At 36.4% G+C, this 25,697-nt stretch overlaps 2 protein-coding genes across 3 annotated transcripts; both read left to right on the forward strand.

Annotated features, from left to right (window-relative positions):
• The first annotated feature begins 10,188 nt into the window (after positions 1-10,188).
• Positions 10,189-20,192, forward strand: vps72b (vacuolar protein sorting 72 homolog b). Of its 2 annotated transcripts, XM_043260256.1 has the most exons (8): positions 10,189-10,311; positions 10,488-11,649; positions 12,747-12,899; positions 13,169-13,292; positions 13,951-14,127; positions 14,216-14,360; positions 15,123-15,556; positions 20,060-20,192. In XM_043260256.1, exons 2-8 carry the CDS (start codon positions 11,533-11,535, stop codon positions 20,086-20,088), a joined length of 1,179 nt encoding a protein of 392 aa, XP_043116191.1. In that variant the 5' UTR covers positions 10,189-10,311; positions 10,488-11,532; the 3' UTR covers positions 20,089-20,192. The 2 variants fall into 2 exon arrangements, with proteins under 2 accessions (XP_043116191.1, XP_043116193.1); XM_043260258.1 differs by lacking the exon at positions 10,189-10,311 and having other exon boundaries at positions 10,385-11,649.
• Positions 20,084-25,001, forward strand: tmod4 (tropomodulin 4 (muscle)). The gene is made up of 9 exons (XM_043260259.1): positions 20,084-20,222; positions 21,125-21,281; positions 21,506-21,628; positions 22,994-23,086; positions 23,180-23,310; positions 23,480-23,587; positions 24,131-24,274; positions 24,358-24,502; positions 24,616-25,001. Exons 1-9 carry the CDS (start codon positions 20,115-20,117, stop codon positions 24,636-24,638), a joined length of 1,032 nt encoding a protein of 343 aa, XP_043116194.1. The 5' UTR covers positions 20,084-20,114; the 3' UTR covers positions 24,639-25,001.
• Positions 25,002-25,697: the final 696 nt, after the last annotated feature.

Below are 25,697 nucleotides of genomic sequence, written 5' to 3' on the forward strand. Positions count from 1 at the left end.
TGCTGAATGGCCAGACTCTTAAAGTCACATGAAGCTTGAAGAAAGCTCAGCAGATTATATTGTAAAAAAAAAAAAAAAAAAAAATTCTGGCTCAAATCCCTGTGAATGAAATCAGATATTAGTGGCTAACATGGTAATGTCCACTTCCTTATTGAATGACATGCACTAGAATGGCAATTTATAATGCACTGACGTTCTGGAAATACCTTAAATACTTTGCATGTGTGTATCTCATACCCATGATAAGGCAAAGCCGGATAAAGGAAATGTCATGATGAGCGAGGTAGTGGGACTGCAGTCACTGTCCAGTCTTGAATTAGGAATACAGCCTGCATGGCTTAAAGGAACAGATGTATATAAGAAACATTGTATGTATCGTGGTTTATGACATTTGTGCTCAATGCCATGTCAAATGGTAAAAATAGTGAGTCTTAATTGATTTGTTTCATTAGCATTCCCACATTTGACTAGAAAAAACCTAAATGAATGCCATGAAGGGACAGTTCGCCCAAAAAAGTATATTTGTTTTGTCATTTTTTTCCACATTGCTTTGTTTCTGCATGACTTTATTAGAACACAAAAGAAGATATTTTGAAGAATATTTCAATGTTTTTTTTTTTTTTTTTTTCAAATCATATCTTGTTTTTGAAAGACGTTCAAACATGACTTTTAATTTACAATTTTAATTTTAATTAGAATTTTAATTTTGGGTGGACTACCCCTTTAACTCTTTAACCCTTTCGCCAGGCATTTGCTTATAAAAACATCTTATACAGGCTTTTTTTTTTTTAAGGTCCAGGATATCCTGCTGGAAAATCAGATTAGCCTGCATGCTTAAAACATTTTAAGCTGATTTGCGAACATATCTTTTGACAGAACACAGTTTAGCCCTTCATTATGAAGAAGCCTGTATTGGTTTTTCTGGCTAAGCCTGACAATATTTGTGTGAGTGTTCTTGTTTGTTCAGATTGGCTTCGTGTCTGGTTACAGGCCATCCGTGGGGTCTAATGAGGACTATGGTAATGACACACACTGGGCCTCACCTGATCCTCCAGCTCACTGCGGCAGCACCTGCTGTGGTTACCTGAGCCAGGTGGCACATGGCTGTTAAACTCAATGGAATACAGGTAAAGCCATATGACAACACATATCTTAGTCTGTACAAACTTGGTAGTCCATGGATTGTTCTATTTAAGAATCGCATAACAGATTAAAAGCCACTCATTTGTGATAGCATTATTTCCTTAGCCAGCGTTTCTGCAGTTGTAGGCTTTCTAAAATAACTTAAATAAATCGCAGAAACAATGCCGGTGGCCATACTCATCCATTTAACCATCGCTGAGCTGTTTACCTTCATCAAAGTTTTCTTTATTTCCCAGTTCCCAGTGTGAATCTAAAGGCTCTTAATAAATTTGCAAAGTGATACTTAGCCGTAATGTGGTCAAAACTGCGACTACTTCAACTGTGCAGTTATTGAAAGATATTAGAATGCCCTTTGGCCAATAAGAATTGAGCGTTCTAGACTGCCGTGTCATACAATGGACTAATTAGTGTGGGAAAAATCCAATGGAATATAATGCGAGTTAATGTAAACAATGGGTATATCCAGACTGCGTGTAATATTAGAAACCACTTTGTTAGACGTAATGTCTATTGTTGTTTTTGAACGTGGAACAATAGGAGGGGCAGCATGCACTACATTGTATAAAGGAAGCAGGCAGAATAGACCCAAATAGCACTTAAAAGAAAACCTTTAATAAAAATGTGGTCTCATTTTAAGGGAAAATACATTGTATTTATTTATTTATGCTATATTGTGTGAAACACAGTGTTTACTGAACAGTTATTTTAATAAATATTAAAAACTTATTCTACACATCTCTTTTATCTCTTATTCTACAATCAACTTTTTTTTCACAGTTTTTGTGATTTCCTTTTTTTTTAATGTAGTTCCTAGTGTTTAGCTTTCATGTTATGGTAATCCTGTTGATAAAAAAATTCATAGTCACTACAGACCACTGCTAGATCATTAGATCCGTGACCTTTCCTCTACAGCCTGATTCCACAACAAAAACACGTCACTTCCACACAAAGATATAAAAGATAACCGCTCGTAAAGATAACCGCTCTAAAATCAGAAAAAGTGTTTCGCACCCTCATCCCTCAGGTGATGGTTTTCTGCGTAATGTGTGCATTTGATAAATGTTTCTAATATTTAATCGGTTAAACAGTTCCATGTAGTTTATATTAGCTCATTAAGAGAAAAATATTGTTCTGACTCACTGTTAGCTTGGAGTCACTTGACTTGTGCCTTGGATTGAGTGTTCCTTGGTTTATTTACTGTGTACACAGACACATGAGGTAAAACTCACAAGGCACATGTGCCAGGCCGTCGAATAGAATACATGGTGTAAATAAACGAATCTTATCTCATCTGATTTCCTTATTCTAGCCCTCACTCATTTATGTAGTCTTGGGTCATTTATTCCAAGCACATGTAAATGTAATACAAATGACGTCCTTCAAATGGAAGAGCTTTCTTTTTTTACCCAGGTATTTATACCAACAGATATTGCTCAAGATTGGGATTATTTTTGGGAAGAATGTGCTTGGTAGTCCGACATGTTGAACTATGTTACATTGGTGAGGCAACTGGACATTTTCTACTGTGCACTATTAACTCAGGTGTTTCAATGGCCGGTAAAATATTCATATAGTGTTTTTGATGCTCTTTGAGTTCTCTAAGCAAGTGGTTAAAATAACTGTTTACATAGAAGATTATTGAGTGAGCGTCAGGTATAGCCATTATGGAAGACTAATTCTTAGATTTAGAAGCCAGCATGTTTGTGGAGAGGTTTTACTCTAAATCCTCATCATGGCTGTAAACCTGCTGACCTTATGATGTGTGGTTGACATGGAACTGCTCCATGCTAGTCTTTAGTGGTAATGTGGTCTGGTCTAGTTCGGACTGGTCTGATTCTGTTCAGGCTGTAAAATGTTTGAGTTGAATAAAGACAAAGGTTGTGTTGACCTATGACACACATTCATTGTCAAAATAGCTTATGACTCAAACTCAGAGCATATGAGACTGACTGATGTTGTGAAAAAAAGGTATGATAATTGTTGTATACCGTTATATGACGTTTGACAAAAAAGACCTTAAAGTTATGAAATTATTCAATAATAATTATGCATTATTTCGAAATACTCTAAAGAGTTTCTCTAATAATAATTCACTTTAACAAAGCCCTTATAAGCCCTTATGACTTATGGTTTATAAGATTTATGACTTACAGTTTATAACATTTTCCACGTTGTCTGCGCATTATGTATATGTCTGCTTTTATCCGTATATATATATATCATATACTGTACAAGATTCTGTGTTTTCATAAGAAAAATAAAAGAAATGTTTCTTCCGTACAAATGTTTTAGCTTTTTTATTATGTACAACCTGAATTCCGAAATGCAGGGAAATTTTGTAAATTGAAAACTAAAAGAATTTCGAATCACTTGAGCCAACGTATTATTTACATTAGAATGTAGATAACATAAATGTTTAAGCAATTTTTCAATTTATGCATAATATGGGCTTGTTTCAAATTTAATGCCTGCTACAGGTCTCAAAAATCGGGACAGGGGCATGTTTACCGTAATGAAGCCGCTAAAGAGTTTGTGGTCATCTTGTTAGTGTTTTAAGGTGAAAGATCTGGCCATGCTGTTGTAATAGCTGCAGTGCGTGGTTTTGAATTGTTCTGCTGAAATACACAAGGCCTTCCCTGAACTAGACTTTGTCTGGATTTATAAAACTAGTAAATCTAGTGTCTTGTCCTCTTTTATTTTTTGTAGGCAAATTATTTCACCAAAGCAGAAATCTACTTTACTTTCACTTTTGCTTAAGATTCTGGCAAGATTCGTTTCTCTGTACTTTGATTACTTTCCAAACCTGCAAATGCTAAGAGAAAGGACTTAGTCTTGTAGTCTGTGCGTTATAATATAATGAAATAACATTTTTATTAGTACGCAGTGTAATTATGCAAAATGTCTTCCAGAAAATATAGAGTAACATAAATGTATGATAATTGCCAGGTCTTGAAGAGTCACGATCCTGCAGAGTTTAGCTCCAACACTAATTAAAACAAACCTGCAGCTAATCAGCATCTTCAGGATCACTAGGAACTGGCTGGAGCTGGACTCCACAGGACAGTGGCCCGTGGAATCTGACACACGTGTCAGAGGGATGACGTTCAACAACGGTCCATAAACGGAACACACACCGTATGTGGCTTGTACTTTGATCTATACTGGAATGAGGTGTTAAAAGTGAAACGGTTCAATTATTACAAGCTGTCCAATCAACATTGTGGTAATCGGGATTAAGTGGAGTTTTTGTTTTCTTTTGAGTTAAGGGGAAATCACGAATACAGTCTTATGGAATTTTTCTTCTTTCAGCCGAGTTCTCCTTTCTGCTCTTTAAAAAGCTGATAATTATGGTAATGTCTGGATGCTTGGTCACATGCAGTCATATGAAAATCGAGAAATAGATATTGTGATTTTTTTTTTTGTGGGAAAACTAGGCCTTTCTTTCTTTCTTTCTTTCTTTCTCACTACTAGATATAATGTACATAAAAAAGGGAGATTGTTGCCTTTGGGAATGTGTACAAGGAAACTGCCGAAACCACACCTATTTACATCCAGGAAGGTATCAGAAAACCAGGATTCCCCTTCATCTTTTATTTGTCATTATTTTGCATGATGCAAAGTTTTTTTTTTATTCTTTTCCCATGTGTCAAAATGCATGTCTGGAATAGCAGCCTAAATGCAAAGTATCGTGTTTGGAAAAGGTGTCGACAAGGAATGTCTTGCTGCAGCATGTTTGTTCTGGGTGTGTAAGATAACTCTGCCTGTGAAGAAATGTAAATGAGGAAACATTTCACTCTGAATAATAAATGCGGAGAAGTTTTATGTTGCAGATGATAAAATGTAAACACATGCAAGGGACGATAAATATAAAGATATCGTTTTTCACCTGTCAGCTGTTTTGCATGTGCTGCACAATATTGTACATAGCCAAAGGTTGTCAGCAACTTGCAGGTGTCCTTGTTTCTTTGCTCATATATATGAGCATATAATCCATATACAGCTTGCTACCCTAGACTATTAGAGTATTGAATATTTTTTGCTGCTATTTTTAAAACTTTGGCTGAAATTGCACGCACGGTGGTTCTAGATGATGGAAACATGTTATCTCTGCTTAAATATTACATATATTTGTAAACTGAACTAAAATTATTCAATCATCTGCAACCACTGTCCAAAAAGTGGACACTGTCCTGAATAACAAGAACAGGTTGCATAGTTCATTGACTCAAAAAGGTTTTCAGGTGGATTTCTCATGTTTTACGTCTGCAAAGCTTACTTAATACTTCAGCTTGTTGCAAGAATTAAGCCCAAGCAACATTGAGCTCATGTTATTTATGCACTAATAGGACATTGACCTTGACCTTGAAAGTAACTGTAAACACATGAGAGCTTGTCACTGCTCTGTTCCCACGACCGACTCTTATTTCAGTTGATCGCTTTTCTTTTTCCCATGGAAGGGTTTAGTTACTTAGAAACACATTTCCAGCAGGGCTTTGTTGTGATTTTCACCTTAAACATCTGAATATCTCAGCAGTAGGCCTGCAGTTACAAATGCTGCTCTAACCCCACAGAAATGTACCATGTACACAGTGGGGCTACATTTCTGTCATTGTTAAGTTTCTGTGATGTCACTTATAGCATGACACAACTTGTGCTGTTTTGTTTGAAGATACCTGTGTTGGCCTAGACTGATCTGGCAATGACAGCTTGATGTTTTGATGTCCTTGTACTCGTGAAATCATTGGTTTTCTTCCCACACCTTTCTGGGAAATAAAAGCTGGCTTCTTCAACCTGAGAGTTTTCCAAACAATGACGACAAAACTACCAGAGATCTCAGAAAACAAACCTTTTATGTCATATTAGAGTTTAATTGCTTCATTTTGCCGCAGTATCGTGAGGGTTCTTCTAATCGAAAAGTGCTTTGTTGAAATATCAGTGAAATTTATGGCAAATAAAAGAAGCCATGTGATTTTGTATTTCAGTTATCGACTGTAAAGAAAATGACCTCTGATAGGAAAAAAAGCAGCTGTGGTTGTCAGAACATTGTGGTAGCGTTTTTTTATGATTATTTTAGATATTGAACTTAAATGTACAAGGAAGTAATAATGTTAAATACCAACCTACAGAAATGCTAAAATATGTATCGTATCGACAATACACTGACTACAACAAAAAAACACAGGTTGTAATTAGAAATACACAGCTTTTCCTCAAGCCGACGAAAAATACAAAGCACTATCATGGTAACACACAAAAATGATCAAACAAACATTCATTTAACAAAAGATGTAACAAGACATTGATTAACAAGACAGTTTCTGTATACCTTCTTTATGACTTGCAACATTCCCTTCATTCTGCCTTTTGTTTAGTTTTTTGTCATAGTCATTGTTTGCATACTTTGCCAGTGTACATTTTTCTAGGATAGGCCTGCGTGTTCTTTTTCAATTAACGACACATTTTGCTATTGCTCATTAGAGGAAAAGAAAAGCCTGTTTTCATACCGAACCAGTACGTCCGTTCTGATTCATATTCATTTAAAATCTTATGTGAAGACAAACTGCATCTTCATTAGACATAACAATGCAACCACAAAGCTTTAAAGGAATATCGGAGTTTCATTCTATAAAAAGGTGACAAGCTCCACCAACGGATTCATAAGTGCGTGCAGAGGCCTGTATAGCTTTATTCTGTCGGTGCCTTTCATAGTTTCGTTCTGTGGGTGATGAAGAATACGTGGTTGTGTTCAGCCAGGTGCTGGTATGCGTCGCACCCTTCAAATGAATTTGGATTTGATAGATACGTGCCACTAGTATACACCTTAACTTCTTTCCGTTCGAAGACCAAAAGCACATTTTAAGCCAAAATAAACAACAAAATCATATATTAATATCAATCAGTCAGTTTATTACTTGTGTACACTTTGAAAGTGGTTTTAGCTTATGTTCGTGCAATCAACTTTGAAACTTTTATGATTCCTCGCACATAGCCTATGGCAGGTTATGCATTCAGGTATGTATTAAAGAACATTATGTGCTTGACACATGGGGCGTGTATATCAGCGTGTGTTTGGATGAGATATGTCTTGTCATTTTAACTGCCCACCTTTCAGACACTTGTGCCATGCTGTGGTGTTTACTTCTGTATGCACTCTGATACTAGACACTTTTAAACTGATATATGGCATATTTTCACACTTTGGTATATAATTAAATGGAGATTTATACACGAAAAGTGATGCTGTTGATAATGGTTTTACTGCCTGTTTGGCAGTTTTAAATATTTTGCACTGATAAACTTTTTTTTTTTTATGTATAAGTGTGCCAATTTCTCCGGTATAGAAAATTTTCAACACACCTAAACAGTTAGTATGTCTTTGCCTTTTAGCTTTAGTTTTGTGTGACTTTTTGATTTCTCACAAAGCTGTTACACCTTCTATTCATTAAAAGGTGAAGAAAATGCACTACATTTTATTTATTTTATTTAATAAAATAAAATAATAATAAATGATCACAGACTTGGTGAGCAAAAGCATGAAAAACAAAATCTTAGATGAGAATCAGGGCTTGACATTAACTTTTTGGCTCACCAGCCACTGTGGCTAGGGGTTTAGCATTTTCACTGCCTGCTGTTTTCTTGTTGGTAAATTACATTAGGCCACTTTATATATTAGGCCCTTTAAATAGGTCTAATGATTTATTTGTATGCAGTATTAAGTCATATATACTTAATACTGCATACAAATATTTCTATGTCATTTGACCTATTTAAAAGTGTATATTCCCCTAAATGTATTAAATGCGTGCATATTCTTTCATAACAAATTCTTTCAATTCTCTAATTAATTTCACTTAATAAAATAAGATGATGTTCCCAATCATATTACCACTGTTACCAGTCATATGAAATCAACATCTACATTCGCCAGTAGGTGATTATTTTTTAATAAATAAGTCACTGAAGCTTTCAAACGATTCGTTCAGACGGTTGATCCATTCAAGAACGAAGCAAGTACCTGTATTGACCACTGAATCATTGACTCAAATGATTCAAACTTCAACAACTCGACTCATTCATTAACAAAAAAAAAAAAACCCAAAAAAACTTATTTGTGGAAAAAGCCAGATAAAGTTTTAAATGTACGCTCATGATAAATGATGCTTTAGTCTTGATCTGAATCTCAAAAGAGTGTTTTTAACCATTGGTATATTCTGCTTTGGGCAAAAATCATGATGTGACTGAGCGGTGGGCTGGACGTCTGAGACATTACGTCACCATGGATTCAGACAAGAACATTCTGTTCTGAGGTCAAAACATGAGTCCGGTCTCTGAACATGCCCAAACAGAACCGGTGGCCTTATGTAATATCACCATGTAATGCTTTCGACATGGACAGTGATGCAGAAGGGAATGACAGCTCAAACAAAAGCAAGCTAAACCTAATTTATAGACTCAACAGCATTATATAACCCAATACGTTAAAGCATACGTGCCTCTTTGAGATTTGCTTTACCAGTTACTGCCAACTCAAGCTGGACTAGTTTGTGTTCTCTTGTGTTTCTCTACACTTACTGATTATAACACTGGACAACAAACCTTTATAAGGAAACATTTTATCCGCTGTTTCTATTTGATGTCTAACATTCCCATGGTCATCTATCATTTCCTGTGATCTAGCCTTTCATTTCAGCGGCGTGTGGTCTGCCGGTCTAAAAGGGGCATATGTAACACCCCCCAAAGCTCGTTTCCCGGCAGCAGTGTGTTTTCACATTCCAGAGCTGTGAGGTCATATTCCAATTCAACTCTCCGAATGATATCTGCGCTCAGAGGCCCAAACAACTCTCAAAATCTTTCATATGGTACCAATCACACCGCCCATGATGGAGCCTTTGAGCTCCGTACCGCACAACAACAACAACAAACAGACTCCATTCTGTAAAAACAAGCGATGTCAGTGCAGTATAATTCAAGTTAGTTAAGGGGGGGGGGCTTCGATTTCTTCTGTGAATGAACATACGCCGTCTCAGTTTCACCAATGTTTTTGTATCCGACAAAAAAAAGACGGCAACGGGGGAGAGAGAGAGGGAGAAAAAAGGAGACGAAAGCAAGACATCAAAGACAAAAAGAAACCGAATGCCATTCTGAATACAAAGCTCTCATTGAGGTCATCAGCATTCTTTTAAAAGCCGAAACCCACTCAGTTCTCCACAGAAATTCTAGAATCAGCTGGTTCACGTGATTTTAGGGCTGTTCTAGAACTATATGTTCTGAATAAAGAATGAATGTAATCTGGCAGAGGGATTACGATTCCATAATCTGGAACCAGCTTCTTCCTTATTCCTTACTTGAATGCTATAGAACACCTGTACATTTCCTTTGGCGTGGGAGGAAGTGAATGCAGAGTAGGAATTCAGAATATTTTAAAAACCTTGAAAAACAGATCTGCTTGCTTTTTAAGAGCTTACATGTAAAGTATGTAAACTTTGTAGTTAGGATTGGGTTTGTGGGTGTGCGCATTTTACCTTTGGTTTTCAAATGAATGTAAATGGGTTGAGAAGGAATGACATTGAATGTTTGCTTTAAACACAGACTGCAGCTTTGTTCCAAGGACAATTGGGTCCTGTCAGTGCTGCATGCACCATACTTTCCCAGAAAACACTAGCGAAAGCATATTGTCTATGGTACATTCAGAGATTAAAAATACAATGGGCACCATTTTGTTAAATTACACTCTATGTGTAATGATGTTTAAAAATCTGTGCATAATGGCCATCGAGGGAAATCTGGATATAGGGATTCTCAAGTGTGCGTGTCTGGATGGCAATAGATTTAGTAGATTTAATAATACTTTAACCTTTTCCAGATCATATATGGATCCATGTAATTCACATGATCTTGACCTCTTGGGGAATTCTTCTCAGAAACCAAGGATTGTTTACTTTAATCATTGACATGATGATATTTTAACTAGTCCTATAATGAGTACCTGTTATCTCATTTAAAGAATTACAGTTTGACACAGTGTTGTTGTTTCACATTAAACCTTCCTAGAAACAGAGTGGTGGTTCTTGGTCTTAAGGTTTTCCCCCATGGACTTTTGCTAATTTTTTTTTTTTTAAAACCGTTGAATTGGTTTGAGCTTGGCATTTTCCCCTCAAACCTGCAAAGGTAAGTCCCGAGGCATTTGAGGAACCATTGGCCAACAGCCAATTTTCACATTTGTTATATTTTAAATATTGATCTACAAAATGCCTGATGCCTTTAATAATCAACTGGCAGCAAATCCTTGTGTATTAAATAGTTAATAATGAACTTGCTTAATCTGAAGTATGTCTCTCATTTAGGTATCGGTTAGAGAGTGGCCATCTGAACAAAAATCGGTGTAACTGGCCTGGCGAAAAAATGGTCTGAATGCTTTTTTGGACGTCATGAGTCTTTCATGACATACCGACATGCAAAACGTGGAATGTTGTTTCAGAATGCTGCTGTCATTTCTGATTAATACAGTACATATCTGAAATATGGCAAGAACTTAATCAGGTTTTTTTTTTTTAATGCTCCACAAGATTCATTAAGCAAAACATAAACAAATAAAATAGAGTTTATTTATTGTTATACTATTTATAGAAACATATTTTGCTGACACTTGGATGCTAATGATCCACGACGACAACTTTAATAACAAGGAGAACAGCAGCCACATTGTGTCGTAAGATAGGTCATTAAAGAAAACGAAAGATTATAATTTTTTTTTAACAATTTTAGTGGATATGCGTTTGGGTTTATGTACACCATTAAATCATTTCACGTGGCAATTGCTGCTTTTTGTGAGTGTTGATTTTATAAAATTATTATTTGATTTGTTTTTACTCTTTATCCAGTACTAATCCAAAAGACTGGAAAAGCAATGGGAACATTTTCAGAGCAAATCATTTGGTGAAAATGAGACTTTCACAGAATGACTCATATAGTTTCCTGTTGTCATTTTAATTGGCCACTTTACAGCTGGCTTAATGCGAGAGTTCAGCAGATGAACTTGAATAATCATTTCCGGACGGTCGTCTTCTTCACCGCAGCTCTGTCTCCTCCTGGCGGCCGCGGATGAACATCCTCGTTCTACTGGTTTGGTCTTGAACAAGATCTCTACATCGATTACTCTCTTAATACTAGTGAGTCTGACATTTATTCAGCTGTCAAGCTGTTATGATATGATTTTTTTTTTCCCCCCAAAACCGTCAGATGCGTAGCAGTAATATTTTGCATTACGCAACAGATTGAATTGCTACGCCGAAATATTGCCCACTGCTCTGTTTTAACTTGTCATGCCATTCATTTCAATTATACCCATACCGTCTCAACATATCCGTGAAATAGATTTGAGGTGTCAGGATGAGTTTAGCTTTCAGCAGGGCTCCTCGAAAGACTGCGGGAAACCGCATGTCCAGAATTCTGGATGCAGAGGAGGAGGATGAGTTCTACAAGACCACCTATGGAGGATTTCACGACGTGAGTGATGAAATGTCACCTGTGCGGCTTGTCATGGGCTTGGGTTGGCACTTTTCCGGAGCTGTAATACATTTATACTCGAGCACGAACGTTTGGACTTGAACCTGTGAGAATATGCCCCGTCACTCTGATTTTGTTGCGTTGAGAGAACTTGAGACTGTCAGGAGATCTCTATCACGTGACTTGAAGTGATTGTGATTTTATTTAGTTAAAATAATCATCATAATCGCAGAACAACGAAGTTATACACAGTGCATAATATTGTGTTTTTATGTTGATTATTTTACAATTAGTTATTCTGTATGTTTGGTTATGTGCTACAATTTCAATTTTTGAATTCAACGTTTTATATAGAGATTTCCACAATGCATGCTGTAAAGCAGCTTTAAAAATCTATTATTCCAATAAGTTAGATATAGTATATTGTATAAATTATATATTCTAACTGAATGCAATATAAATATAGTCACATACATGTACAGCTGCAATTCCTTATGCATTATTCAATATGTTGTAATATATTAACATAATATTATTATATATTGTTCTGTACAATTGTATTATTTAATTTGATATATTCAATACATAATTATTATATACATCAGTACATAAGGATAAAGTAAAGTGTTTAATTTGCCCTTCCACTCTTTGGAAATATCCTCATATTCTATTTGAATAGAGTCTTTGAATAGACTTTTAATGAAGGCATGTTTTTTTTTAAATTGAGATTTATACGAGTAAAGAAGCTTTTCTGTTGGCATATGGCTTGTTAGGACAGGACAATGTTTAGTCGGTATATAGCTGTTTGAAAATCTGAGGGTGCACGAAAAAAGAAAAAAAAGAAAATTGCCCTTAGAATTGTTCAAGGTTCTTAGCAATGCATATTACTAACCAAAAAGTTTTTATTTTTACACCAGGAAACTATACTACTACCCATACTATGCCTATTGCTGCAAATATACCCTTGCTACTTAAGTTTTGTGGTCCAGCGTCACATATCTTATACATTACAATCTAATTGAATGCACTCCATGCATTATGCAAATAATATACACATGTCTAGTGTCTCCTTTGTGGCTAAAGTGTGATTTTTGCAGGAATCAGGTGATGAGGAATATAAGGGTGATTTGTCTGAAACAGAAGATGAAGTGGACAGCGACTTTGACATCGATGAAGGAGATGAACCCGATAGCGAGCAGGAGGAGGATGGACCACGTCGAAAGAGCAGGGTGGTGACCAAAGCCTACAAGGTACAGGAGAGTTGCTAACAAAAAGAACCATAAAACCATGATAAAAAGCTACCATAAATAGCTTCAGATGACTGGGAATATAGCGCATGAGTACTATGGACTAGTTTTATGGTTCACTTGTGATGCTTTTGCATCCTTTTTGAAGTTTCAGTCCTTATTCTTCGAATTGTATAGGAAATAGTGACCAGTGCATTCTGTACATAAAGTTAATGATGACAAAATTTTCTTATTTACACCACTTGTAATCCCAGAACCTTGTGTTTGTGTAGGAGCCAGTTAAAGTGGTGCGGCAAAAACCAAAACAAAGGAAACTGGCTGAACTGCCCAGGAGGACAGACAAGACAAAGATAGACAAATACAGCCCCCCTGAACTACAGGAGGACATCAGCAAGAGTGAGACTTTTATTCGGACATACATAAAAGATGTTTTGTCATTAGTGTACGCTTAATTATTGGGTGAACTATCCCTTTATGTTTTTTTTAAGACCTTAGTTCATCTTCAGAACACAAATTTTTATATATATCAGATATATATATATATATATATATATATCAGATGTTCTGATTGATCAGTTTTTATTTGCTTAAAATTAGACTATTTTTCCTTATTTTTCCTAATCAGACACAAACCGTATTCTATTTTCTTTTTCCATTTTTGGGCTTTTTGTCCTTCCAAGCAATTGACTGCCACGAAAATAGTTTCTGTGGAAAAAAAGCAAACAGTGCGCATCAACAACATTTTCCAACAGGAAGTGAGTAGATGTTAATGATAACAGAGATTTACAAAACTCATAGCAATTTCTACGAACAATCTGATTGCACATTTACAATATTCTCATAAACCACAAACAAAATATCATCAGCTTCTGAAGTCATTGTTTCCTCTTCACGTGAATTAGATGATTTCCTGCGCAATAAAATGTGTTTGTTGGGGAAGCTGTTTACATTTCTTCTTTGTACGGCTGCAATTTAAGCACGTGACGACAGCATCATAAACTATGGAGAGCGTAACGGTAAATGTTAGTAAACTTTGAAATTGTATTTGTCTTAGACAGGAAGTCGGTGCGTCAGTCAACAACGGAACACACGCGGCTGACGTACCTGAGGCTGCAGGAGAGGCAGGTTGCTCCGCGTCGAAGAAAGGGTACAAGACATGAGCGACCTTTGACCCAGGCTGAACTTTTAGCAGAGGCCAAGATCACAGCAGAGATTAACCTTCGATCACTGGGTGAGAAATTGATACTGATAACTACGGATTGTTCTGTTTTCTAAATTTTAATGCTAATAGATGTTCATTTTGTTTTTGTTTTTGGCAGAAAACTATGAGCGTTTGGAGGCAGATAAAAAACGTCAGGTTCATATGAAGCGTCAGTGTGTGGGATCCGTTATCCGATATCACTCTGTGTTTATGCCGTTGGTGTCTGACGTCACTTTTAAAGAGGAAAACGTGGATGTAGAGGGGTACTTCATCTGGTTCCTCATGTCTTACTGAATGTCTTTTACTTTTTAGACTTTAGACTTTTATTGTTTTTGAGTGGGTGTTTTTATTTATCTAACATTTATATTGCCTGCCATTTAAAAATATGTAGATAAAGTCCTCGAGTGTTATGTTTACAGGTACTCCGTCCTTCATTCATTAATTTGACCTAAAAAGACATCAAATGAAACTAAATCATATGTGAAATGAGTCATTTTGTTTTGATTAATCTTATGCATACAGACATTATTTAAATTTTTTTCCCTTTTTTTAAAAATGTATTATTATTTAAACACTTAAAAACAATATATATATATATATATATATATATATATATATATATATATATATATATATATATAGTTTTTAAGTTTTAAGTTTTATATATATATATATATATTAAATTAAGTTTAATTAAGCTACATGTTAATTGTTAATTGTGAATGTTAAAATTTGGAGAGTTAAAGATTATATATACATGAAGACATTTGCAAATACAGATTTAAAGTTTTTCAGATATGATGTTTTTTCCTTGTGCATTCCAATTAAACTCAAACTGCTTTTGCAAATAAACTCCTTACACCCACACACATAATATATATATATATATATATATATATATATATATATATATTATTACACATAATTTGTCTATATCCATCATTTCAAAATTGTATGTTTTATAAAAACTTTGTCCCCTATATTTTAATCTTTAAATATATTTTATCTTCACATTTAATTAACAGTTTGGACCAAGACGCCCAACAGAATCCAGGGCCTCACCCTCCACAAGCTTTTTCCCAGTCAGAGTCAACCCTTACTGCGCCACCTACTGTTGTCTCTGCTAGCACAGCAGCTGTAAACTCTTCCCTGTCATCAGGGCCTGCCAAATGCTCCCGCACCTACATCACGTTCAGTGATGATGAATCCTTCCAGCGTTTCTTTCCCCAGTCCCCACCTCCTCGAATTCCTGTCCAGGAGATCTGCCCCGTTACCCATAAGCCAGCGCTCTACCGAGACCCCATCACAGACATTCCCTACGCAAATGTACAAGCCTTTAGGATCATCAGGGAAGCCTATAAAAAGTATGTGGCGGCCCACGGCCTGCCCTCCACTGGCACAGCAACTCCCGTCGACACTACAGCAAAGAATCTGCGCCAGAAGATCATTATTAAACAAGGCATGTAGAACAATACACAAGATGCTATCTATCTATCTATCTATCTATCTATCTATCTATCTATCTATCTATCTATCTATCTATCTATCTATCCAAAAATAATAAATGTCCTTTGCCGACATGAAGTACAACTGCCTAAAAATGTTTGCTGCCAAATCTTTGTCCAGTGTATTTGTAATGAGCTGCATAGTTAATTGTGATTTTTGCAAAATATGCTTACTGTAACTTTATCTATTTATTTATTTTATGCACTGTTTAATTTAACATGTATGAATTCATAACGTGTCCGTATTATGTAAAACAGCATTAAAGATTGCTGTCGTGTAGCCTTTTAGATGTCATTATTTTTTATGATAATTAAAAAATGTCTATAAAATGTGTTTGCGTTGGAAAGAACTCACTTGGTATTTAATGAAGCCAATGTGTAAACTTAGACATTAAATTCAAAACAGAGCTTTAATCAGACTTGTGATACCGTCTGCACACCCTAGAGGTCACTCCTCTCTACTAAAATGGTAGGTGTTTAATGAGTAAACCTGAGTTACTGGAACAGATGACTACGTGGACCTTCTCTGCAGTGTCAGCCTACTCGCTCTCTGTCCCTCAGTTTCATAGTCATTAATCTCTCAAAGCCAAAATAATGAAATGCTGACCTCATGAAGAGTAGCTCGTATCCCTGTCTCAGCTCAACCCAGATAGCAAACGAAGAAGGGAGGGCTTAAGGGGGGAACGACTACCGGGGAGGGGAGGGGGGGGGGCGAGTGAGGGGCTATTCTCTGATTTCAAACAGAGTTGCTGTACAGAAGATCCCAGCAGCTCTGAGTCCTAGTGAGGGTAGGTAACACACTAACTCTCTTTCCTTAATCTGTGTCTCTTTTAGCACCAGAACCAAATTAGTATATGTTTTCTGGACACTGTGTTTAGTTATGTATAATAAGCAGGATTCTGACTGACTATAATTTATTTGAAATTTGAATTGCATTCAGCTCATAATTGCATGAATAATTTTTTAGGTGATTTGTTTAAGCTGTCAGTGTAGTTTATGGATAGAGGCTCCAGTGGGTGGTTTGTAGTGTAAAGTGCATAGTAAAAGGTTAAAGGTCAAGTAAGTAGGCTCACTTGTTGGATTAGTTGGATCGTTGTTTTTGGTTTAGATTAAGGCTTTATGGAGAAAACAGTTTTGCAGAGTGTGCCTGCAGATGCACAAGTTGATGTGAGTGCATGTCGAAGCGACAAACTTGTGAGTTTTGTTTAAATACCCGCTGATTGTCATCCTGTTTTTTTGGTGGCATAAGGTTCTAAGACACATTTTTGTTTTCAAAACAGCCCTTATTTGTCCTGGGCCAGCCTTGCTTGCAATAATGCTGCACACTGCAGCTTTGCAAGCAGAGAGGATTTACGCAGCTGGAAGTAGCTGACTTGTGAAGCTAAAATTAATCTGAGGGTTGATTTGGAATTTTACACTTGGGTGGTTAGACTTGGTGAAGTCAACCTACAAATAGTGTGAAGCCTTATGAGCTGTGTGTCAGCTGGAAAACGCTCCCAACGATCAAACTCCTTAACTGAACTCTGGATCTGAATAAGAAGATTGTTTTTAGGCTCTTGCTGCACGTCAGGAGAGTTCTGGACACTTGGCAAAGTCACTTTTGGTGTTTTTGGTGGATGATATGGTATCCGATGTGTCAGTGCCCAATATTTGTTCAACGTCCTTCTGATGTACCAGAGGGGGAATTGGGTTTCTGAGACCCAACCAAAGTTTTTGTCATATGGACGATAATAACTTTAGAAGGAAAAGAGTCAGCAGAGTCAGGTTGCTTTTGGAGATGTTTAGTCAGTTTGCAGTTTGAAATTGCCATGGTGTGCAAGAAAAAAAAAAGATATAAGAAAGGGCTATAAACAAAGGTTCCAAAATGTTTTATGACATAGAGAGACCATGTTGGGTTCACCTTTTAACAGAATTTTAATTTTTCTGAACAGAATTTCTTTTTTGCTTAGTGTAAAGAGGGTTTTGAGAATCTGAAGAATTTTTGTCCACTGGAAATTTTCCATAACAAAAGATTCTTTACAGACCTTTACAGTTCTTTAGATGTTCCTCAAATTAAGAAAATGTGGTTCTTTTAAATATGGTTGAGTAATGAAGGTTCTACTTTGCAACCTTTATTTTTAGGAGTCTGTATGTTTTGCCTAGTTCTGTCAGTATTTTCTTTTCAATCAAACAGGTTCAATCGCTTGAAAAATTCTATACACATGTCATTTTTAGATTTAGTTTGTTTGATTTGCAATTTAATCATTACAATAATTAATTTAAAATTATTATTTTGATTAAAATGATCAAATACACACAAATTATTGAATTAATTTAAACACAAATAATTTAAACTCCATTCACAGAATAGTAAAATGAAAAAAGTGAACTTTTTGAAAAAGTTCAAAATCTGTTTTGATTTTTTAAAATTACTGTACTGACTAAAAATAAAGTGAGTTAAATAAATATTTTCTTAATTTGGAAAGGTCAAATGTTAGCTGCTGCCTTGCAACAGTGAAATAACAAGGATTCCATGTTGAAGGACTAATTTAAAAAACCCTTTTCACAACTAGTGAGCCTGAACAGGTGAAACTCAGCTAATACTTTTAAGGCTTGAGTTGGTGTCTTTTGGGAGCTCTGAGAACAGGTGTTAGGAACAGGCAGACTGCCGCTCTTTCCTGGGATATGTCGGCAGAAGGCCTGCTTTTGGCCTGTATGTTTATTGTAAGATTGTAGAGACAAAGTAGTTAATGGCTATTTATATTCCCTGAGCCATCAATCTTGCAGACTGACAGGTTCTTGAAAGAATGGTGTCAGATGCATTGCCAATTTCTGAGAGCAAGGTCATTGAGGAGTTCACATAAAATAGTGTAATTTGAATTTTGTTAAGCCGTAGCCATATCAAGCAAACTTCAAATCACTTAATTCTGTGATTGTTATTATTATCATTTATTTTGTTTTATTTTTTTGCATTTCTAGCGTTACCATTAGTCTAGCTAAAGTCATCTTAACTTAAATCTGAATAAACAACATAATTTTGTGCAGATGATTCAGAATTATTCTTGAAATGAAGTTATGATTGACGTTACCAATGGTAATGCTTTACTTCTGAAAGTAAACTTGTGAAGGGCTGATTGATGTGTACAATCTTTAGTTTTTATTTTCTGTTCTTAGCTCTCTGATCCTGTGTTTGTGTCACTGGCTTTACAAATTAGTGCCACGTTACTCTGGTCTAACACCTCTGATAGACAGACAACCACAAATACACACCCAAAACAAACACAAACAAAGATCTGTCTTAATGTAAAATCAGCCTTTGCTAACTTTAATAACGTCCATTATTAATTACATTTTATTTGTTTTTAATGATTTATTTCGCAAGCATCAGGAGTGTATGAAGAGTGCAGAGCATTACGGACCCTTGTGATTCATTGTGCGATATGTAGCAGTAATGTTCATTAGCATATATTTATAAACCATTACCTCACTGGTCTCCAAATGGTTTTACCACATGACTGCAAACATCGATCGCCCCAACTTACTTACAGTTTGTCTACAAAATTGAAAAGTAGTTCGATTAGAAATATTTACACATCAAAAGCATCCGAAAGGCTACATTCAGACATTTTTGGAGAGCTTTAGCATCTCAGTTTTTTTACAAGCAGATGCGGTAACTCTTTAAAGTTATTTGTGCAAACATGCAAAAATCGTTTGGTATCAGTAGTCTTTTCTCTGTGTAAAAACTATCTAAGATCAGTTTACAGAAGATTTTTAACATGTTCCAACATGTAGTTAGAGGCGTAGGAGTTCAGGTCAGTTACACAGCGGCTGTATTGTCTGCAGTTTGTGTTGTAGATCTAGTTTGGGTGTGGTGGTCTGAAACCATCACTCTATCAGTCTGTTTCACAAGGCAGACGGGCGGCAGCATGGGCCACCTTCACATGAGTGTGAGCCAGTGATAACTCCTCACAGTTCTAACCTTCTCCTCCTTGCTGTAACCCAAAACCCAAGCGTTACTGTTCAGAGACTAAAAATAGACAAAATTCCCTCTGTCTCTCTGCCTTGGAATGAAAGAAGCAGTGAGTACTTTCCTCACGGTCCCATATGATCGGCGAGTCTACTGTAATTACATAGTGTTTTCAGAAAGTCCTATCTCTGTTCCCAAGTACATTGTACCTTCAGACCCCCAAAAGCTCTTCCTGCACACAAATGCTAGCCTTGTCCTTTTAATTCAACCAGGCTTTGTGGCATTTAACAATGTAAGCAGTTCCCTATCATGCCCTTTCAGTGGCTGGCTCTTTTGGCCAGGCTGAAAGTGACTTGGACTGGAAAGCTTAAAAGGTTTTCCCATTCATTCTCAACTTCTACAGAAAGCACTGAGGGACTGAAGAAAGCAAGCAGCCATTATCGTGCCTTATTTGCAAGCCAAATATAGTAAAACAAGATTTTCTGGCTTTAACTTTATCTCTCTCTCTCAGGGCCCGCTGTCTCTGGGCGAGCTGTGTGAATTGAGAGTACCATCGAGCAGCAAACATGTCTAAGAGCGATCCCCGAGACATTGATGAGGATGCCATCCTCAGGGGCCTCAGCGCTGAAGAGCTGGAAAAGCTGGAGTATGAACTGCAGGAGATGGACCCTGAGGTTTGCCATAGAGTTGTTTAAGACTAAAGCATGGAGTTTACTGAAGGGTTCCTTAAAGGGATAGTTGACCCAAAAATTAAAATTACGCCATGGTTTATTCACCTTCAAGCCACCCTAGATCTGGATGAAATGCCACTAAATGATTTTAAAGCCAAAAAAAGTCCATCCATCATAAAAAGTAATCTACATGGCTCTGCGGGGTTGATATAGCCTTCTGAAGTAAAGGTATGTGTTTGTGTGAGATTCATTTTTTTGAGCTTCAATATCTCAACCACGATTCACTGACATTATAAAGAGCCAGGACCTTTTTTAATATAAGTCCAATTGTATTAATATGAAAGAGACAGAAAAGACAGTCTTTTACACCCAGAATGGCTTGAGGGTGAGTAAATCATGGTGTAATTTCTTATTTTTGGGTGGACTTATTTTTGGGAGTTCACAGCTTTCATAGAAAATCATGTAGTGTTATTATTGCTAAATAAAAGGTCCTCTGAAACAATTTTCACTACAATTGAGACACAAGATGGCATCAGTGGCATTTGTATGAATGAGTCCAGTATGTGACAAAAATTAGTGGTATTTATATCAGTGATCTAATTTAAACCATAGTATTTAAATATTAAATATTAGAAAATATATGACTGCTAAATGCACTGATTGAGCAAGAATTCCAGAGAGCTGTTATAAATAAGCATTGCTGCTGTACTTGGCAGTTCTCCGAATGCATTTTGTTTTCACAGTCAAAGCAGTTTTGGCTTTGGGAGATTTTGACAATTTTCCCCCTATTCGGAAAAAGATTTTTTTAGTTTAAAAACATGATTTCGGAAAGGATGATCCAATCAAGTGTGCGTGTGAATGGGAGATTTTTGATTTTAAGCATAATGATTTTCTTGACCTTTCAGAATGCCATCCTTCCAGCTGGGTACCGTCAGCGTGACCAGACCAAGAAAAGTCCCACAGGCCCCTTTGATCGCTTCGCCCTGATGGATTTCCTAGAGAAGCAGGCCATGGAACACAAGGACAGAGATGACCTGGTGCCCTTTACAGGCGAGAAGAGAGGTACCACCAACACTGGATTCTTTCAACATAACAAATATTCAACTGAAAGCAGATTTGCCACTTGTTAGCCATTATTCTGAACTTTTTATTGATTTAAAAATGATTCATTAATGATTATATTATATATAATTTTCTAATTATAATTTGTTAATTAGTTTCTTTCTTGTGTTTGTATATTAATTATGAGTGAAGTGAGCATCTCTCTTTCCCTCCACTGTCTGTAGGAAAGGCCTTCGTCCCTAAACCAGGTTCAGGACAAATCCCTGCGGAGGACCAGATCACTCTGGAACCTGAGCTGGAGGAAGCACTGAAGAACGCAACAGATGCTGAGATGTGTGACATTGCAGGTGGGCTTCACATTTCTGCTTAGTTCCTGTTGTTTTTTTTTCACATGATATAAAACAACTTACGATATCCGGTCGGGAGAGCTCGAAAGATATGCATTACAAATAATCCTCGCTTTAAAGCTGTAACGTCCTGTAAACGGCTCTGACTGTAATCCAAATTTTGATCCTAGACTAAAGACTAATCCTCTGTTTGCTATTGTAAACAGCTGATCACAATACCTCGTGCGTAACATTTGTCTGTCGAACCCTTTCTGTTTTCATCTGCTTTATTCGTGTTGTACTGCTTTAATCAGTATCTCGCATGACAACCTTTTAATACATATATATACTGCATAAAAGAAGCAGCCTAGCTGACTTATATGTGGAACGTTGTAGGTCATGCACAGAATTATACCACACAGTATCTATTTCCCCAAGCTCAGCAGCTCACCAAAATAAAATGAGCAACAGCCAACTAGTCAACATGAGTAGAGATGGAGTGAAAATGTTGTATGTGTAAGTTGGCTGCAAGTGGTCTGTAGGGTAGAAACACTCTATGATTGCGTGCGGGCAGCGTTTAGTCAAACATAAATATCACTTATCTTCCTGCTTCTATTAAAAATGCAACACGAGACACAAGGAATTATTCTTGATTTAGCTCACTAAAGTGAAGGGAAACCGGTCAATAGTCTAATTGTCCTTGAGCACTTAATAGCAAGCCTTTGCCCTTAAGGACATTTAAAGCTGTGGAGTTTTGGAGTGTGTCACTGGCTGCAGATTTCCCAGCAGAGCCCCTCATTCAGAACACGGTTTTAACTCTGGAACACGTCCAGTCCGGGATTAAACTGTCAATAGGGTTTTGCCGTTGGTGATTTAATGGATGAGTCTGCTTTTGCTGAGATGCAGGGTAGCTAACTGGATTTCTAAATAGCGCTGGTGGTTTTAATCTGGTTATTGTATGTGAATATGGAATTCAAGCTGTAGTACAAAGGTAAGATCTGATCTATCCCAATCACAAATGTATCTGCTGTTACTCTACTGTAATTTTCACCAGTCCAGCCACTGTTAATTGAAACTTGAAGGGGGCGTGGATTTACTGGTAAGTCAGCGCCACCTGCTGTTCAAATGCAAGATGATTTGTGGCAGTATTTCTTACTAGTTATACTTGCATACAAAACATTAGTTTTTATTATTTGTAATAATAATAAAAATAATGATTTAAAAACGTATCATTATATAATTGTAATTATATTACTATATAAATGTATCAGTATAAATATCTATACATTTATTTACATTTTAATAATTTTGTATATAGTTATTGCATCCCATAAGTAGCCTGAAAGCATTGAATGTTTATGTCATTATCTTCTTGTATCCTCATAGCCATCCTGGGAATGTACACACTCATGAGCAACAAGCAGTATTATGATGCCCTGAACACCACCGGCAAGATTGCCAACACAGAAGGCATCAACAGTACGTATACATACACTGAACCACTTCATGTCAAACGAAAGTTTTATTATATTGATAGTTTTCCTTTTTTGTTGAATTTACTGAATGTTTTAGGTGTGGTGAAACCAGATGTGTATAAGATCTATCCCGACGAGCCTCCTAATGAAACAGATGTAGAGGACACTCTCCGCTGCATCCAGAAAAATGACAATAGGCTGACAGAGGTCAACCTCAACAACATCCCGGTACATCGGTGTAATTATCATGCAGACTAGACATAATGCATACTATAAACACATTTCCTAATTACTATTTCTAGTTTTCTTTGCAACTGATAAATTACCATAATTAATAAAAAAATGAATTTGCTGCATGAGCAGAATGGACTAGTGATAACTGTTTGTGTTGCTGTAGGACATTCCCATCCCAACCTTAAAAGCGATTTTTGAGGGTATGAAGAGTAACACACACGTGTTTAGCCTCAGCATCGCTGGGACACGCAGCAATGACCCCGTGGCCTATGTAAGTCCTGAAGCCTCATTCATTTATTCCTTCATTTCTTCATTCTCATATTTTTTTCAACATTTGTTGAATAGTTTTTTGTATCAAAACTATTCAGTTTTAGTTATGTACACTAAAAATCACATTTTTCAGCAAGGGTGCTTTAAATTGAACCAAGTTTACAAAACAATTATACTGTTACAAAATATTTCTATAATAATAAATGCTATTTTTTACACTGTTTCTACAAAATAATTCAGCAGCATTGAAGACTGTAGTAATTGCTGCTAAAAAATTATCTTTCCCATCACACAAATAAATTACATAAAGAAAATAGAATTTATTTTAAATTATAATAATATTTAATAATGTTTACTCTATTTTGTAACTGAGTCTTGGTGAGCTACAGAAACATACAAAAATATCTTACTGACCCCAAACTATTCAATAGTTATTTTTAATATTCTTAATGAATATTTTCTGCACTGTTTTCCTCTGCATGTATTGTGGAAGTGACGGAAAGCTGATGTCAGTTGTTTCTCTGGCTGTGTTCCTTTAAATCAGGCTATAGCTGAGATGTTACAGTCCAACAATACCTTGCAGAGCCTCAACATTGAGTCCAACTTCATTACTGCACAAGGCATGATGGCCATCGTCAAGGCACTGCGAGAAAACTCCACTCTGATTGAGATTAAGATCGACAACCAAGTAAGAGACCAAAACCCTTCTAGAAACATCTCGTGGAACATGTTCTAAAGAAAAAATGAAATTGTTCATGTGTGTTCTCACAGAGACAGAAACTGGGCGACTCAGTTGAGATGGAGATTGCAACTATGTTGGAGAACAACCCCAGCATCATAAAAATTGGTTATCATTTCACTCAGCAGGGCCCGCGCGCGAGAGCCGCGATGGCCATCACAAGAAACAATGATATCCGTGAGTGTGTTCTCAAACAACTACTGTGGCTTGTGCTTGTCTGTAGCTGAAACCCATTTTGGTGTTTGTCGCTACATTGAACTTGACGTTTTCTGTATTTATCCCATCTCCAGTTCGCCAGCAGAGAGTAAGATGAAAAGACGATGGAGTTTAGTTCATTTAGGAGGTATCAAACTTCTCAATATGCACTCTTGGAAATCGTACTGGCGCTCCAGTAACAGCCAAGACAACCCCTACAGATGACCCTGATACGCTTTTACCATTCGCCAGCGGCACATTGTGGATATCATTACCGCCAGCTTGACAAGACTTCATTGCTTTTTGTGGATTTCATCAAATCAAAAGCTCTAATCTAATAAAATTGACCTGCTCTTTAATACCTCAGTTTGCAAACTTGAAAAAGACACCAGTTGCTCAGTTCATTTTCTGGTTATATGGTGCTTCCGTAAAGGTTTTTTGTAAATAATTGAAATAAAATATTACATTCTATATTGTCTAATCAGACTTCAAAGTTTCATTAAATTACAATACCATTAAGTACAGATTTCAAGATGATTACTGAAAATTCAGCTGTGCCATCAGAGGAACAAATTATTTTAAAATACCAAAAAAAAAGAAAAAGAGGAGTTTCATAGTATTACTATTTTTACTGTATTTCTTAAATACAGCTTTGCTCAGAACTTCGTTCATAAACTTTTTAAAAAAGTCTTACCAGTCCCATATTTTTGAACAGTAGTGTAAATACTGTAGTTTCAAAGCAGATGCTCACTGTACAAAACAGCTTCATTATGATTTGTAGATCTGGACTACAATTTTGATTAGATTTAGATGATGCGTTATTGAATTAATAGAAGACTGAGATAAAATAATGTATGAGTCATGCCATAACTTTGATTATATGATGACCTAAACCCAGAGGCACAAAACAAATGGAACTATTCAATATCCCATGGCAGGGCTTCCTGCTCCCCCTCCACTAACCTATTTTTACACGCAAGCCACCCAGTCATGAAACCCAGTCTCTTGGGTTTGAGTTACAAAGCTCCAAATATACCACCTTCCTCAGAGAGATTTATGCTCCCCCTTTGAACAGAACTTAACTTATAAAGATTCTCAAGAGTCACCTCCTCCACCACCTTTTTTTTATTTTACAGATGTGACTTTAATCATACAAGGTTTCGAATTTGGCGGCTGT

Source organism: Puntigrus tetrazona, chromosome 16 (assembly GCF_018831695.1).
Source record: "Puntigrus tetrazona isolate hp1 chromosome 16, ASM1883169v1, whole genome shotgun sequence".
Classification (NCBI taxonomy): domain Eukaryota; kingdom Metazoa; phylum Chordata; class Actinopteri; order Cypriniformes; family Cyprinidae; genus Puntigrus; species Puntigrus tetrazona.

Bases quoted from the DNA above. Each gene is read 5' to 3' on its own strand.
- vps72b (XM_043260256.1), top strand. From the start codon at position 11,533: ATGAGTTTAGCTTTCAGCAGGGCTCCTCGAAAGACTGCGGGAAACCGC. The intron at 12,900-13,168 runs GTACAGGAGAGT...GTGTTTGTGTAG, and splicing joins TGGTGACCAAAGCCTACAAG to GAGCCAGTTAAAGTGGTGCG. The intron at 13,293-13,950 runs GTGAGACTTTTA...TATTTGTCTTAG, and splicing joins ACAGGAGGACATCAGCAAGA to ACAGGAAGTCGGTGCGTCAG.
- tmod4 (XM_043260259.1), top strand. From the start codon at position 20,115: ATGTCTAAGAGCGATCCCCGAGACATTGATGAGGATGCCATCCTCAGG. The intron at 21,629-22,993 runs GTGGGCTTCACA...GTATCCTCATAG, and splicing joins TGAGATGTGTGACATTGCAG to CCATCCTGGGAATGTACACA. The intron at 23,588-24,130 runs GTAAGTCCTGAA...CCTTTAAATCAG, and splicing joins GCAATGACCCCGTGGCCTAT to GCTATAGCTGAGATGTTACA.